This window comes from Passer domesticus, chromosome Z (assembly GCF_036417665.1).
Source record: "Passer domesticus isolate bPasDom1 chromosome Z, bPasDom1.hap1, whole genome shotgun sequence".
NCBI lineage: Eukaryota > Metazoa > Chordata > Aves > Passeriformes > Passeridae > Passer > Passer domesticus.
In genome coordinates this window covers 52,578,655-52,592,572 of record NC_087512.1, presented here as the reverse complement: position 1 = coordinate 52,592,572, position 13,918 = coordinate 52,578,655, and the positions used below count along the sequence as shown (strand labels likewise).

Here is a 13,918-nt window from a genome sequence, read left to right as displayed (position 1 = left end):
ATTTTTCTCCTGAGAAGCTGAGGAGCTTCAGGAAAGAAATGTAAATAATAACTATTTGCTGCTGTGGAATGCAACAGGTGCATCTCAGATTGGTGCATGTTGGTTGTTTCTAATTAATGGCCAATCACAGTCAGCTGGCTCAGACTCTCTGAGAGACGTGAGCTTTTGTTATCATTCCTCTCCTGTTCTTTCCAGCCTTCTGATGGATCCTTTTCTCTCTATTCTTTTAGCATAGTTTTAATGTAGCATTTTAATATAATATATATCATAATATAATAAATCAGCCTTCTGAAACATGGAGTCAAGATTCTCCTCTCTTCCCTCATCCTGGCACCCTCGAACACAACCATACTGCCCAAAGTTGATGGAACAGGAGGAGCTTCCATGCTCTTTGTGTGATCTAAAATAACACCTGAAACCCCTCAGTCTTCACTAAGTTTTGCTCTATTTACAACCAAGTGTATCAGGCACAATCCACAGAGCAGGTTCTGAGGTGCAGTGTGCACTGCGTCCAAGCGGCAGAAGTGTTACCGTTCAAGCTGTATGACACAAAGAAGCCCAGAGCTGTTTCTCTAGCTAACAAGTTAACTGATCAGAGGAGGCTGCTGAATATGTGTATTTATGAGATTAATTTTTACTTCATAAGTCAGTAGCTGTGTTTTTCTGTGTCCCTTCCTGTGCCCCCCTCCAAGCCTAACCACTCTGTTCTGCTTTCCTCTTTGCTCTGAGACTTTCCCTTGCTCTACACTTTCCCCTTGCCTCTTTGAGTACTCTCTCTCTGCATTCCCACATTCCCTGACTCTTCTAGAAGACTTTTCACCAGGTGTCGTGGTTTGACCAGGAAGTGTGTTTCTGGAAAAGTTGTGGTCAAACCAGTCAGTGGCCAGATTTGAAATTTTCACCTGTTGTGGCCACTGGGGACCTGGATACGCCTCTGAGAACACACAGGGGTTAAAAGCAGAGGATTCCCAGAGGGCTTCCTCTTTTAGAGTCCAGCGGTGAGTGGAGTCTGACCTCTCCCCTGCCCAGCTGCATCTGGGTGGGGGAGGGGGAGGCCATGCGGCCTGAGGGAAGGGAGGCCGGAGCCCTGCAAGGTGCAGGGGTGGAGGAGACCTGGGATGGTTTGGGCAGCCTCCCCCAGGAGAGAATGATAGAGACTGTGCTGGCTTGGAATTTGATATCTTGTGTCTGGCAACATGGCCAGGAGAAGAAGGGTGGTTGGGGGCAAGGTGCCCAGCCACGGGCAGACCTCGGCCAAGATTTTTAACCCCGTTAGTGCTGAAACAATGGAAGCTGTAAGAAACACTGATCCTCCCCAGCTGAGAGTTTAGAGGGGATGAAGGATGGGCAAATGAGAAGAAGGCTTGAGTGAGTGAAGAAATACCAGCAGATGAGAAGAGCCCTAGATGGAGGAGATGATTTGGAGTGGCCTTTTTGGCTAGACTTTCCTCTCACATGGCCACGGGATGGAACCAAATCTTCCCATAATGTAGAGACTGCCCCTTGGGGGAGGCGGTTGGCCAGAAGCCAGGAGTGACAAAGCTGTTGTAAGAAGAAGTAGAGGGAACGGAGACTGATGGGGAGGGTGTGGTGGAGCCCTTTGCCTTCAGCAGAGAAGGATCTCTGTTCATGAGGCCCCTTGGCCCCAGTGGGTGAAATATGGGGGGGACAGGTGTCTCAAATGGTGAGAGGCGGCCACTTCTTGGAACTGGGCAACAAAGCATTCTTAAAAGGACCCAAGGAGCAGTTTGGATCCATGGACAGTGGTGAGAGCGCTGGACATGGAAGGAAGATGGTCACCACGGCAGATTCTCTCCGGGCGGCTGCCGCGTGTGACACAGAAGCACAGGAGGTTCCAACTGTGTTTCCTGGGGAGGCCCATGGTGTAAGAGGGAGATTCCTCTCTCCTGATGAACTGGGGGGAAGTTGTGTGAAGGATGGTATTGGATTGAGATTTCAGTGTTAGAGGGGATTGAGTGTTAGAGGGGTGGAGGGAGGAGTGTTTTGGAGGTATTCCATTGTGGATTGTTGTGTGTGTTTGTTTTTCTTTCCTTTTTGTCTCTTATGTTGTAGATTAATAAAGTGTTGTGGTTTTCCCTCCATTCCCAAGTTGGAGCCTGCTTTGTTCTGTTTCCGGGTCACATCTCACAGTAACCATTTTGGAAATATACCTTTCATGGGGGCCCTGGCATTGTGCCAGGGTCAAACCATGACACCAGGGATCAAACAAGCCTGAACAGTCAAATCCCCTGTTAATTGGCAGGGCTGGGGGAAAGGCTGCACAAGGAGCTGCACAGATGAACCCTGAGCCATGGCAGAAGTTGCAGGCTGGTGCTTCTGCAGCTTGGGTGTAGTCAAGGCCAAAGAGTTTGTTCTCCTCAGCTTCAACACATTTCAGGTATTATTGTGCCCTGATACTGAATATGACTGAGTTTTTCCTGTTTGTCAGGCCAGGCTTGCAGTTCCCCTAAGTCCAAGGAAAGGGGCTGATGGGTGCTTTGACCTGGGTAGGAATTGCCCCCCAGCAGCAGGACATGGAGTATTTGGTTTTCCTGGCCTGCAGCAAAGGCCAAAAAGGTAAGGCACTTTTATTTCCCCCAGCAGCCTGTGGTCCTTGATGGATGTCTCAAGTTAGCCCTGTCTCTGTACTACTGAGGCTGCAAACTTTTAATTGTCAAGAAAATGTCAGAATTAAGGTAATCTTGTGTCTGAGACACAAGTTTAAGACAGCCTTTAGTTAGATCTGCCTTGTGTCAGGAGTCCATGCCTGAGTCAACTGTATAGAATTGGCAACATTCAATAAAACACTGTTTTTTCTGCTCACTGTCAAAATTTAGGTAATAGATCTTAGGGTGGTGTTTCTGCAAATTTTAAAGCCCTTCCTTCCTTCAAAGGAATTATTATGGGCTGTTCTATGAGGTTTTCTTGAAACAGTGTCTAGACTCTTCACAACACCAATAAATTCATGAAGCACTTGCAAGGTAAGTGGTATCGTGCTTGTAATACTCAGCTCAGTCTGAGCTCTTAATACACTGCACAAACCAAGCTCCTGGACCAAGCCGAGAAACTGATTCTATATTAGGATGCTTTGCTTTCTGCAGAAGGTGAGGAAGGATATGATTTTGGAATGAACAAGATACTTTGCCTTTGAATTTCACAGATATTTTTGTCTGTAAAAGAATAGTGAAATTCAGGGTACATGCTGTCCAGCCTGGTACACAAGCTCTGTGTGAACCAGTTCCAGGTCTAGCTGCACCAATACAGGGCTTTGCAGCCCAGGAGCAGCACCACACCAAGGTGGCTGCTGTTCTGGGATCCAAGCTGCTGTTCTGCTCAGAGGTCCATGACAACTGGTTGGCATCTGTCAAAGCTCTTGGGTGTCTGAGGTGGAACTGTGCAGCACCAGGCAGGGACATGGACCTGAACACACATTTTTTTCTGCTCTCCATCCCTCAGGTTTAGCACCTTCTTCTCTGTTTTTTTCCACTTTGTCTATGCCAGCTATGTCCCCAAACTGCCATTTGCTCTTTGTCCTGTTCCTGTACCCTTCTCAGTATCTCAGCATCTTCCCTATTCAGATTGCTGCTCCCTGTCCCAGCCAAAAAGTTCTGTAAGAAGTTTTTAACACCAGGTGTTATTCTTGCCTCCATTTGATCCAGATGGCTTCAGGCCAACCTCATTCTCTTTGCTTAAATGAAGGTTTAACTGCAGCATGCAGTTACATATTTTTATGGTTTTTTCATGGTAATGTATGTATGAAGCATCACCCATCCTCCTTTCCTACATGAAAGGCTCATTGAGGGTGGGTGCCTCCCTTATGAAAATGTGTCACAGTGACCACAAGAAAGAAACTTTTCTTTGGATCTTCATAAATGTGTTGTTAAAAAATAGTCTTCCAAAGCTTTAAGGTAGCAGAATATATGTTGTTGTTTCAAAAGGAAACAGAATAAGGAGAGAAACAGAAACATTAGTTACAGAATCATAGTAAGCACAATTGGGAGGACTCTTTAGGGATTATCTCATCCTTAGTAATTCTTGCAACAAATACATGTTCAAGACTGCTCCTGTCTCTTTTGGCAGTCCCTCTCCCAGTACTTCTATTCCCATTAAAATATATACAGCTAAAATTTCACATGCTTGGATTGAAGTCCATTAACTTTTATGATCCACATTTTGCACAGGGAGCAAAATATTTGGATGTATAACAAACATTTATTTATTTCAGATTATTATTATGTGCCCTATGAGTCCTCTTTGGGCCATAGAATGCAAGATCCTCTGGTCTTTCTTTACTGGTCATATTTGACCGTATTAAATTCTCCAGACTCTTTGAAATTAATTACATCATTCCTAAGGGCAATACCCAAGCCTGGGACAGACTTCAGCTGAGCCTTACCAGAGCTGCATTGAGCAGAGAGATTAATACTTTATCATATCCCAAATATCCTGTTGTTGCCATGGGCAACAGCAAAAAGGAATAACCAGTGTCTGAGTCCCCTCCCATTAGCGTGAAGAGTATTTGCCATCTAAGCAGAATTGAAAGAGATAAGGGAGGTTGTGGAAAGTGGATACAGGAACAAAACACAGTAATAGAGTCCAGATAAATGAGCAAACTGAAAGTAAGTGAAAGCAATACCACATGCAAATGAAGAATTGAAAAACTGCCAAGTGGCTGAGCAAATAAAAGGTGAACCTTTTGCAGAGCATAGCTTAGAGGAGGCTGCAGTTGTGCACAGATCCTTCTCCAGGTTGCCAGGGCTCCAGGCAGCGTGGCCAGCAACTTTGTGCTGCACGTTCACATCTGTGTCCATAACATCCGGGCGGGTGGGGCAGCTGCCCTAGGGACAGCTACCCAACTGCCCATATTTTTCATCTTTCACTATTCCCACCTGTACACAGCTTTGAATACCGTTTCCCTCACAATAGCACTGATTTTTGGTTTTTTAACTGAACTTTATCTTGTAGTCTAGTGATCTTCAATTTCCTTTCTGAAGGTTTGCTCCTTCAAAACCTTTCATCATTTTTTATTAGTGATGACATTTACTTACCTTGCCTTTGCTCATTCTGACTGCCATCCTAATTAGTTTATTTGTCAAAGTCATTTTGATTTCCAAACCCACCATCCAGTATACTCACTGTCCTTTCCATCTTCATTTCAGTGCAGATTAAATAAGCTTCTCACTGTCTTTGCAACTTACTCATTTTCTTTCTTTAGTGTGAGAGTTTGGAACTTCAAAACAGTATTTCAGACCAGCTTTGTTCCTGTTGCTTTGGTCTTGTTTTGTTTCCCATAGAAGCTAAGGCTGAGAAAGACAGCTTTTTAACAGCAACATTTAAATTTTTGCCCCTACTTGATTTTTACAATAGATTAAATTTCTAAACAACTTCTGATAATTCTAATCCAAATGGTTAGATATTTGTTATGTTAAAAATCTATCTATAAAAGGAGTGCAGGTCCCAAATAATGTAGATACCTTTTAAAATTTTGCTGTTAAAGAACCACTCCTCAGCTGGGAGAAATGTGAACATTAGGGCGCATGAAGTTTCTTCACCTCCATTTTTGAATCCTATCTCAGGTGTTCCTAATTAAGCGCGGCATTGGGATACATCCTATGCTGTAAAAGAAATAGTGGAATTTGAAGTGGGTGTTAAAACAAGGATCTTAAAGACTTAATTCTCTTTTGGAATTTGACAGGATGGAAATATGTCATGTTCAACACATGTGACTGTAAGGAATAGCTGATCTCATTACCTGACATTATTTACCAGCACTTTTACATCAAGAAAAAATCTCTAGTCCTCTCTAGACCAGTTGGTCAGCTCATCTCTCTGCCTTTTCAGAAAATGCTATATTTAGACACAGGTAAAATATTCCTATAGACACAGTATTGTGAGTGGTTTTGTTGCATTGACTAGGCATAATAATTAATGTGGCAAAGAGCCTCTGTAACCCACTGCTGACTCACAGAGAGTTACAAGTTCTCAACATCTTTAAAGACTGGGGCACACTAAAGGACATTTCCTTTACTAGCTCAATCTTGAAAAACTAGCGATAAACTTAGAAAGAGTGGTAGCAAAATATTTCCTGCTGGTCACATCCATGCAATCAAAGTTTTAAATCCACAGGCAAAAACAATTTACATCATCTCTGCTCAACTTTTTCAGAGCACTTCCTTTCTAAAAATGTAACACTTGATTTTCTCAAACTGACATTACTTTTTATTTCTCCATTCTCTTGTAAAATGCTGTTGAGCTGCATTACCTTTCATTGGATTTTGAAAATTCAAAGTGATTTTCATTATAGAAGTCTCTTCCTTTATTATTTTCATTAATAGGCTCACTAGATTGAGAAAGATGTACCTTTTTTGAAAAATCTACTTCTGTTTTCTTCACTTTACTTGCATAGACTAATGTTCAGTTACTGCCAACCAGTCTAACTAGGCTACCTTTTTCGAAATTAATTTGAAAGATTTCTGTTTCTGACTTTAAAGTGCTGTGAGGTATCTTACCATGTCAAACTTTCTGTACTATGCCTGAGTTTTCTACTAAAAACCTTTTAAAATTCCATAAACAATCAGATAGTACAGTAAATGCCAGTGTTGTTATACTGTGGTCATGATAGTGCTCTTCCATTCAAAATGAGAGAAAATCAAAAGGATTTTTGTAAAACAAAAATCTTTGGGCTGAGTTGCATTCATTTGCATCTGACTTAAGAAGTGAATAATAAATTCCTTCTACTGAGCTGATTCTCCTGTAATATGGAAAATAGCTTCAAATTCATAAATAAGTGTGACATGCTGTAGTGTGGCATTGCTGCAATGTCATTCATTGTAAACATGCTGCAGGCATCTCCTTTTTACCTGCTCTTTTGTTCCTTATTTTTGTTCTAGATAATAAGCAGAGAGGAAATAATTCAAAGCTATTTTTGTCTCCACATGCATGAATTGAGTATGCTCTAAAAACACTAAACCAACAACAGTAGAGAGCTACATTCCTTTTTCCGGGTAATGAAGGAGTGGCTCAAGCAGAAATAATTCAAACAATATAAGAAAGATTAGATTATTTTTTCCTGCAATTTTTTTTTCATTGGTACCCTCATTATAAGTGGAAAAGATCCATGAGAAAAGCAGGTTATTAGCAGGGTTGCTAGTACTGGTCAAGGATGATTATATTGCCAAATAAATACAACAATTATTTGAAAAAGAGGCTAAATACAATGTAAAGGAACTTTGTCAATTATGGTAAATTTCAGGAGAGTCTCATCTAGAGATGGGTGACTGGTAATAAAATGTTACATGAAATTCAGTGCCAGTCTCCTAGGGAAAAAAAAAATATATAAAATACAATTATAAACACCAAGTGATAAGTAAAGGATAAACTGAAAAATACCGCAATATCCCTCTATTAACTCTATCACTCCTGCATTTTGTACACAAAAAAAAGTATAGTAGAAGAACAGAAGGTGGGGGACTCGTAATAGCGATGACCAAAAGTGTACAACCATTTTAAGTTTCTGGTATCAGGTTAATCCGAGTAGATTTGGACTCTAGTCTGGAAGAGTGGAAGAGAAGGCAAGGGAAAGCTGAAGAGCAGACAGTTGATTACTTTTCGTCTTAGCTCAAGCATAGGGGGCAGCAAGCTTAAAACAAGTAAAAGGGACATAGCACACAGCTAAGCTGGGGAATTAATCATCCTCAAATGTCGAGTAGTCAGAGTGGGAGTGGGATTAGAAAAATTGACAGCTGACAAATTCAGGGGTAGCTGTTGAACACAATGGACTCAATTCAACCTCTTGTTCAGGAAGTTCCTTAATCACAGATTGCCAGGTACTCTTTACTTCAATGCTACATACTTTTGGTAATATTATATAATTTCTTAAGTTTCTGTCTGAGATGGGTTACTGGATGGTCTTTGTTTTGACCCAGTTGTGACTATGACCCTGTATTTTTGTGCAGTATGAATTAAAGTATGCTGGGTCTAGGGCCAGAACTGATACAGAACCAGCCCTCATGATATCAATGAGATACAAGTGATTTCTGGTGCAAGGACATCCTTGGGAACAACAAGGAGCATTCCCTGCATTCCTATGAGTTTGTGGACTCAAGCCATCAATGGCACAACACTGCCAGTTTTAAGGATCACCATTTATTAAAATAAAAAGCAGGAAGCGGAAGTCTGGTGTTACTGTGACTGAGATTTCCAATTAATTTTGCACAGGCAATGTGCAGACACCAGATGCTGTTACCCAGCCAGGATCAGGCTCTGAGCAGAGCTCCTGTGGTCAGCCCTCATAATCATTAGCAAATTCCTTGACTCAGCCAATACTTTTGTTTTCATATTTTTGCAGTGGTAGCAAGCCTGACTCTAATTCTGGATGCAAGTGCCATTCTTAGCATTAGGAAATGTATACCACCAATTAGGTAAGAAAATAAAGGGGAAAGTGTCAAAGGTTCAAATTACAGTACTGTTGGAAAATGGGAAGAAAAAAGAGAACTGTTCCCATTAAAATATAGAAGTAAAGAGGAGGCTTATTTTTATAAAAAAATACATGTGTCTTGAGGCTACATTATGTTACAGAGCTCTGCAGAAGATCACCACACTTCTTACTACTCTGTTACTTCTCATGCTGCTCACAGCAGTAATCTCTGGCACACGTTGATCAACAATATTAAAAAGCTACAGAACATGAATCATATCATACTCTAATCTCACAACTTTTACTCATGTGTTTCATCCTATGTTTTAATTTTTTTGTTTCAATTATTTTTTTTTCCTTTACCAAAAAAAACCCAAATTGCAAGCAATGTAAGCAGGTAGAGGAACAGAAAGATTAAGAGGTCATGATTAGGGAAAGATGAACAAGTAATGTAGAAAGATTATGCAGATATATATCTTTATTAACAGTTCTTTATGCTAATGGAAGAGTTTTTTAAGTGGAATAACAGAGTGCCTTGTGTAATCTATCATGATAAGAAATTATGATAAGAAATTACATGAAGAAAAGGTGATATATTGGACATCTTCCAGTTCCTTGGTTTCTTCCTCATGACCCACTCTTTCCTCCTTTGATTGAAAGAGTCAGAAGAGCAGTTGTCCAAGTGTATTGTATAGGTTATGCAAACGTAGTTTGTTAGACAGTACAAAAGTCAACGTTTGCAATGATTCATATTTCTCTGCAGAAAACTCTAACCTATTAACAGCCCCAAATAGAGTTGTTGCTCTGAAAAAAGAACTTCAAAAGCTGAAAGAATGTTTGGTTTCTGTCAAAACAGAATGTTCTGTGGTTTTGGGTTTTTTTGTGGGTTTTTTTGGTTTGGGTTATTTTGTATAAAAATGAGGTCTTAGTAGGAAATTAAAAACCTGGACTTCATTCCACTGAGATAAAACTAAATTTTTAGATGTTGGAATTCTCACAGAACAAAAATTACTGTTTACAATCAGCTTTTGAAAAAGGCTTCTTCATTTTCATTTGAATGTTTTCCAGCTTGTTTATCTAAGGGTTGGAGGAATGAAGTTCCTCTGCCATTAAACCCTGACAGTGAATTAGTTTTTTCAATTAGTTACAAATATACTTAGAAGTCGTCCTTCTGGTCACCTCTAGCCTTCAGATTCTCTCAAGCAGTAGCCCTTGATATTTTTTCTAGGAAATCAGGTTGATTATTACGATTTTGGCTGGTCAGCATTCCCCTCAGGATATTCTGCTGACCTACTGAGCTTTTTTGCCAGTTTAACCTCAAAGCAGGAAAAACCTTTTGTTGGTAGAAAAATTCTTTCAGTGTGACCTAGTTGCTAGTTACAGCAAGATTCATCTAATACAACTGTTTATTTAAAAGCTTTTTTACTGGTGTTACTGTTCAGTAGCTTGGGGTTATTTTTCCTTCCTTCATGTACACGGTTGTGGGAAAAATGAATTCAGGTGTCTTCAAATAACAAATAGATAAAAGATATTTTAATACACCCTCTTTCTAGTTAGAGTAATTTTTCCCCTTTGTTGAATACAATGATTTTATAGACTCCATTACAGTCACACCCCAGACTGATGCACATCATGAGATAACATAGCTGCAGACAATCCTTTAATTGAACCTCTAATTTCAGCACAATCATATTTGCAGCCCTAACACGTATGTCACCTTGATTCATCCTGTAATTGCATACCAACCTCACAGGAGCACGGCCAAGGAGCCCTTACACCCTGCTGGGGCAGCACAACCTTCCATCAGAAGGGAGACCTCTGACAGTGCCATAGCCTCACACTGCTGCCAAAACTCCTCCTCATTGTCACTGACAGTAATGGGGTAACCTCCCGTTCCACAAACCATGTCTGTTCACAGAAAAACATTTTGTTTGACTTGACAGCAGCTTTTCGCAGAGAATGAGATTGCTTTTGCAAGGGAGGCAATAACTTGCATGCAAACAAAACTGACAGGCTCTTTTTTCCTCCAATGAAGCACCAGTTTATGCCAATAATATAAAAAAATTTGAAGGCATCCACAAAGTGTCAACTTGCAATGAAACTGTTTTTAGTATTTCATGCCAGTTGGGGTTTTTTTTCCCCAGGAGGAATTAATCCAGTGATGCTAGAGGAACTCACTAATTTGCATTACACTGCACAATACAACATAGAGGGCAGGAAGGTCTCCTCAGTGTAAGCAGAGAGAAAATGTGAAAATTTATGGCTGGGCCCAAAATTTAGACATTATTTCCTCATACACAAATAATGGACAATTACAGCTATTACAAGAATGAGAAGATATGAAGGATGTGGTAAATTACAAAAGGATGAAATATTTAAAATTTCATACAGTAAGAAAATATGATATGACACAGAATCTAGTTTTCTGCTGCAAGGCTTGCATCCCTTAAGAGGTCAATGGGAATGGTCCAGTGCACCATCCTTTAGCAATGGTGGAAATCCATCCACAACTTTTTAAGGAAAGGGGCTCTAGAATGAAGCCTTCAGTCCTGTGCCCCGGTGCCATATCTACAGCAAAGAAAATTCAAATCCATTAAACAATAGCTGTGCTTTCTTTGCCATTCAGTTTTCCTTGTAACCTTCTTTACCTCACCTCAGTTTACTTCCCTACTTCTTCATTTTCTTTACTTGCTTTGTCTAGAAAGCCAAATGGGGAGTATATATGACACAATTTTACATAAAAATATAACGTAGTGATAGCAAAAAATTTAAGGATTAATCTTTTGCTGCACTTATAATTTAAAACTGCATGTGGTTATTCTCAGATGCAACAGTGGAATGGTGTATTTTCATGCAGAGCAAGTTAGGAAAATGAGCTTTTTATTAACACTGCAAATTATGTTAGGGTCAAATAAAATTATATAAGTAAACCAGACAAATAAAACTAAGTGCATTGTGAGAAGTTTCAGAAAAAGTCCTCCTTTTTTTCTGGCTCCAGCACCAAGAGTTACCAATATTATATCATCAGAAAAATTCATTTGCTGATCAGAAGCCTGAGGAAACTACACTGTTACCTTGCAACTAGTGACAGTAGCTTTTTTTAATTAATTACCTCCTTGATGAGTGTGAAATGCATAACTGGTCTGTGGGATTCACAGCTTCCTTGCTGTTCTAAGGCTGTTTCTGACCACATCAGAATGAAGTCCATTTTTTTTGCCATTGCACACAGCCTGTTCTTCACCTCTGAAGACACAAAGTTACTGAACATCTCTCTTCATAATTAACAACTCCCATCAAGATGAATATGTCACATTACATTGCCTCATGTTGCAAACAGTCTCAATCCAGAGGAAACCTCTGTGTGACAGGCTTTTACGCAGCCCAGCTTTTACTGAGAAGTCCAAAGGTCCAAGACAGGGAAAAACTATGGTGCATCTTTCTTGCTTAGACTGAGACCCCTGGTGCGAGAACACAAGGCTTGACTCCATTTTCATCAGCAGGCTGATTTATTATGTTATATATTATACTAAAATACTACATTACAACTACACTAAAAGAACAGAGAGAAGAAGATCAGAAGGCTACAAAGACAAGAATAGAATAGGAATCAATGATAAAAACCTGTGACTGCTCACAGCCTTGGCACAGGTGGCTGTGATTGGTCACTGATTGAAAACAATCCACATGGACCAATGGAAGATGCACCCGTGGCATTCCACAGCAGCAGATAGCCATTGTTTACATTTCTTTCCTGAGGCACTCAGCTCCTCAGGACAGGAAAAATCCTAGCAGAGGCTTTTTCACTAAAATATCCTGGCAACATCTCACCCTTTTAAATTATTAAATTAAATAGAAAAAGAAATGTCTGCAATCTCTTCTACTGGCGCCTTGCAGAAGAGAGAACAACACCTCTTGAGGTTCATCTGTTGCCAATCAAAATCTCAATCATCTGCTGATGTGGAATGGTCAGGGAAATTCTTCACTTATCAAACATCTAATTATATCATAACACTAAAACAATCTTAAAAAATAAGAAAATGCAAAAACTCATGCAAAGAAAGTTCATTGTTTCGAGAAACAGCTGAGTTTCAGGACAGAGTCCATGGACTGAAGATGTTCTTCTTTGACATCTCTGGAAGTCCCCTTTGGTCCTGAAACAGGCTTGCAGAGTCCTGAAACAGAGAACTGCTAAAGAAACAAGAATCATGAAAAATCCATTGACAGTCATCAAACAATTCAGAGAAATTTCTGGAATGCCCTGGCCACAGCCCTTCATTGAACCACTTGGGCTGAGGCTAACTTTTGGCTTTTCAATGCTTTTGAGCTGCTAGCTCTTTCCACTTTTCTTTATTAATTTTTTTTTTTTTTCAAAAGAAGAAGAGTAGCAGCAGCAGAGGGTCTCTAGGACCCTTGGGTGGCCCTGGTCCTGGTGGAAGGACCAGAGAACCCAGACCTGGCTCACAGAATGGTGGCCCAGGTCCCTGTGGGGAAAGCAAAGTCCCCAAACCCAGCACTGGACGGGGCAGTGGCCCCGGCCCAGGGAAATGAGCCAAACGGCCCAGAACCAGCCTGTGAGGCGGGCTCTGTGTGCTCAGAACCTGGCAGAACCATGCTGCCAGCGTCTTGAGAGCAGAAATGACCCAATGCTTCTTCCCCCCAGCAGCACCGGTGCACACCGGCAGCTCGGGAAGAGAAGCTTGCTCAGGAATTGTCATCCCAGATCTGAGGGTTTCTTGTCCCCAGAGCAAGCGAGCAATGCTTGCTTTGCTCTGTGTCTCTTGCTCCTGCAAGGCAAATGCCACTGCTCCTGCATTCTGCCCCTCGGCACCACCCCCATCCCCACTGGGCTGGGAACCAGAGGCAGATGCCACAGGAGCCAACTCCCCCACACCTCTGGGGCACTCGGGGGGAGGCAGGCACCCCAACCCCCAGGGAGAAGCCCCCGACCACACACGAAACGACCCAGAAACCATACTGATTTTGAACACAGCCAGCCGAACTGCTCCTGCAGTCAGCTGGAGGGCCACGCCTCCTCCACGGAAGGACAGGCTCTTCGCAGGGTCTGATGCGACTGACAGAGCTTCGGAAACCTGCGGGACAACTGGGGTGGGCGGTGCGGGCAGCACGGGCGCTGGTGTTAGCTCTTGAGGCGATCCCGTGGGCTCAGCACCATTCTCGACACGTTCTTGCACCGCAATCGGGTCGGCAGGGAGCGGCGGGACAGGCAGGGGCGGCGGGCTCGGCACGGGGTCGGCCCGCGCAGGCACCGCCTGCACCGTTGCGAATTCCGTTGCCGGCTGGGATGCAGAAAAAGAAGAAGACACGGAGGCAGCTCCTGCAGCTTCCGGGGACAGCACCACAGCCGGGGAATCATTGTTGTTGATTGCGTTGCCTGGCAACACGGGCGGATCGGCGGGAGGCGGTTCCGGATGCCGCGGCGCAGGCGCAGTCATCAGAGCCGGCGGAGCTGGCCCGGGCAGCTGCGGGGCCGCGGGCGGGGCT

The 13,918-nt window shown here is 42.1% G+C and overlaps 1 protein-coding gene across 2 annotated transcripts; it reads right to left on the bottom strand.

Annotated features, from left to right (window-relative positions):
* Window positions 1-4,869: 4,869 nt before the first annotated feature.
* LOC135290711 (protein enabled homolog) lies at window positions 4,870-13,892 on the bottom strand. Of its 2 annotated transcripts, XM_064404629.1 has the most exons (3): window positions 11,529-13,892; window positions 5,475-5,615; window positions 4,870-5,303 (listed from the first exon to the last, which is right to left on the bottom strand). In XM_064404629.1, the coding sequence occupies exon 1, from the start codon at window positions 13,867-13,869 to the stop codon at window positions 12,784-12,786; it is 1,086 nt and encodes a 361-aa protein (XP_064260699.1). In that variant the 5' UTR covers window positions 13,870-13,892; the 3' UTR covers window positions 4,870-5,303; window positions 5,475-5,615; window positions 11,529-12,783. The 2 variants fall into 2 exon arrangements, with proteins under 2 accessions (XP_064260699.1, XP_064260700.1); XM_064404630.1 differs by lacking the exons at window positions 4,870-5,303; window positions 5,475-5,615 and adding an exon at window positions 8,820-10,324.
* Window positions 13,893-13,918: the final 26 nt, after the last annotated feature.

What these genes read in the sequence shown, in the direction of transcription:
- LOC135290711 (XM_064404629.1), bottom strand. Translation starts at nt 13,869, where the DNA reads ATGACTGCGCCTGCGCCGCGGCATCCGGAACCGCCTCCCGCCGATCCG.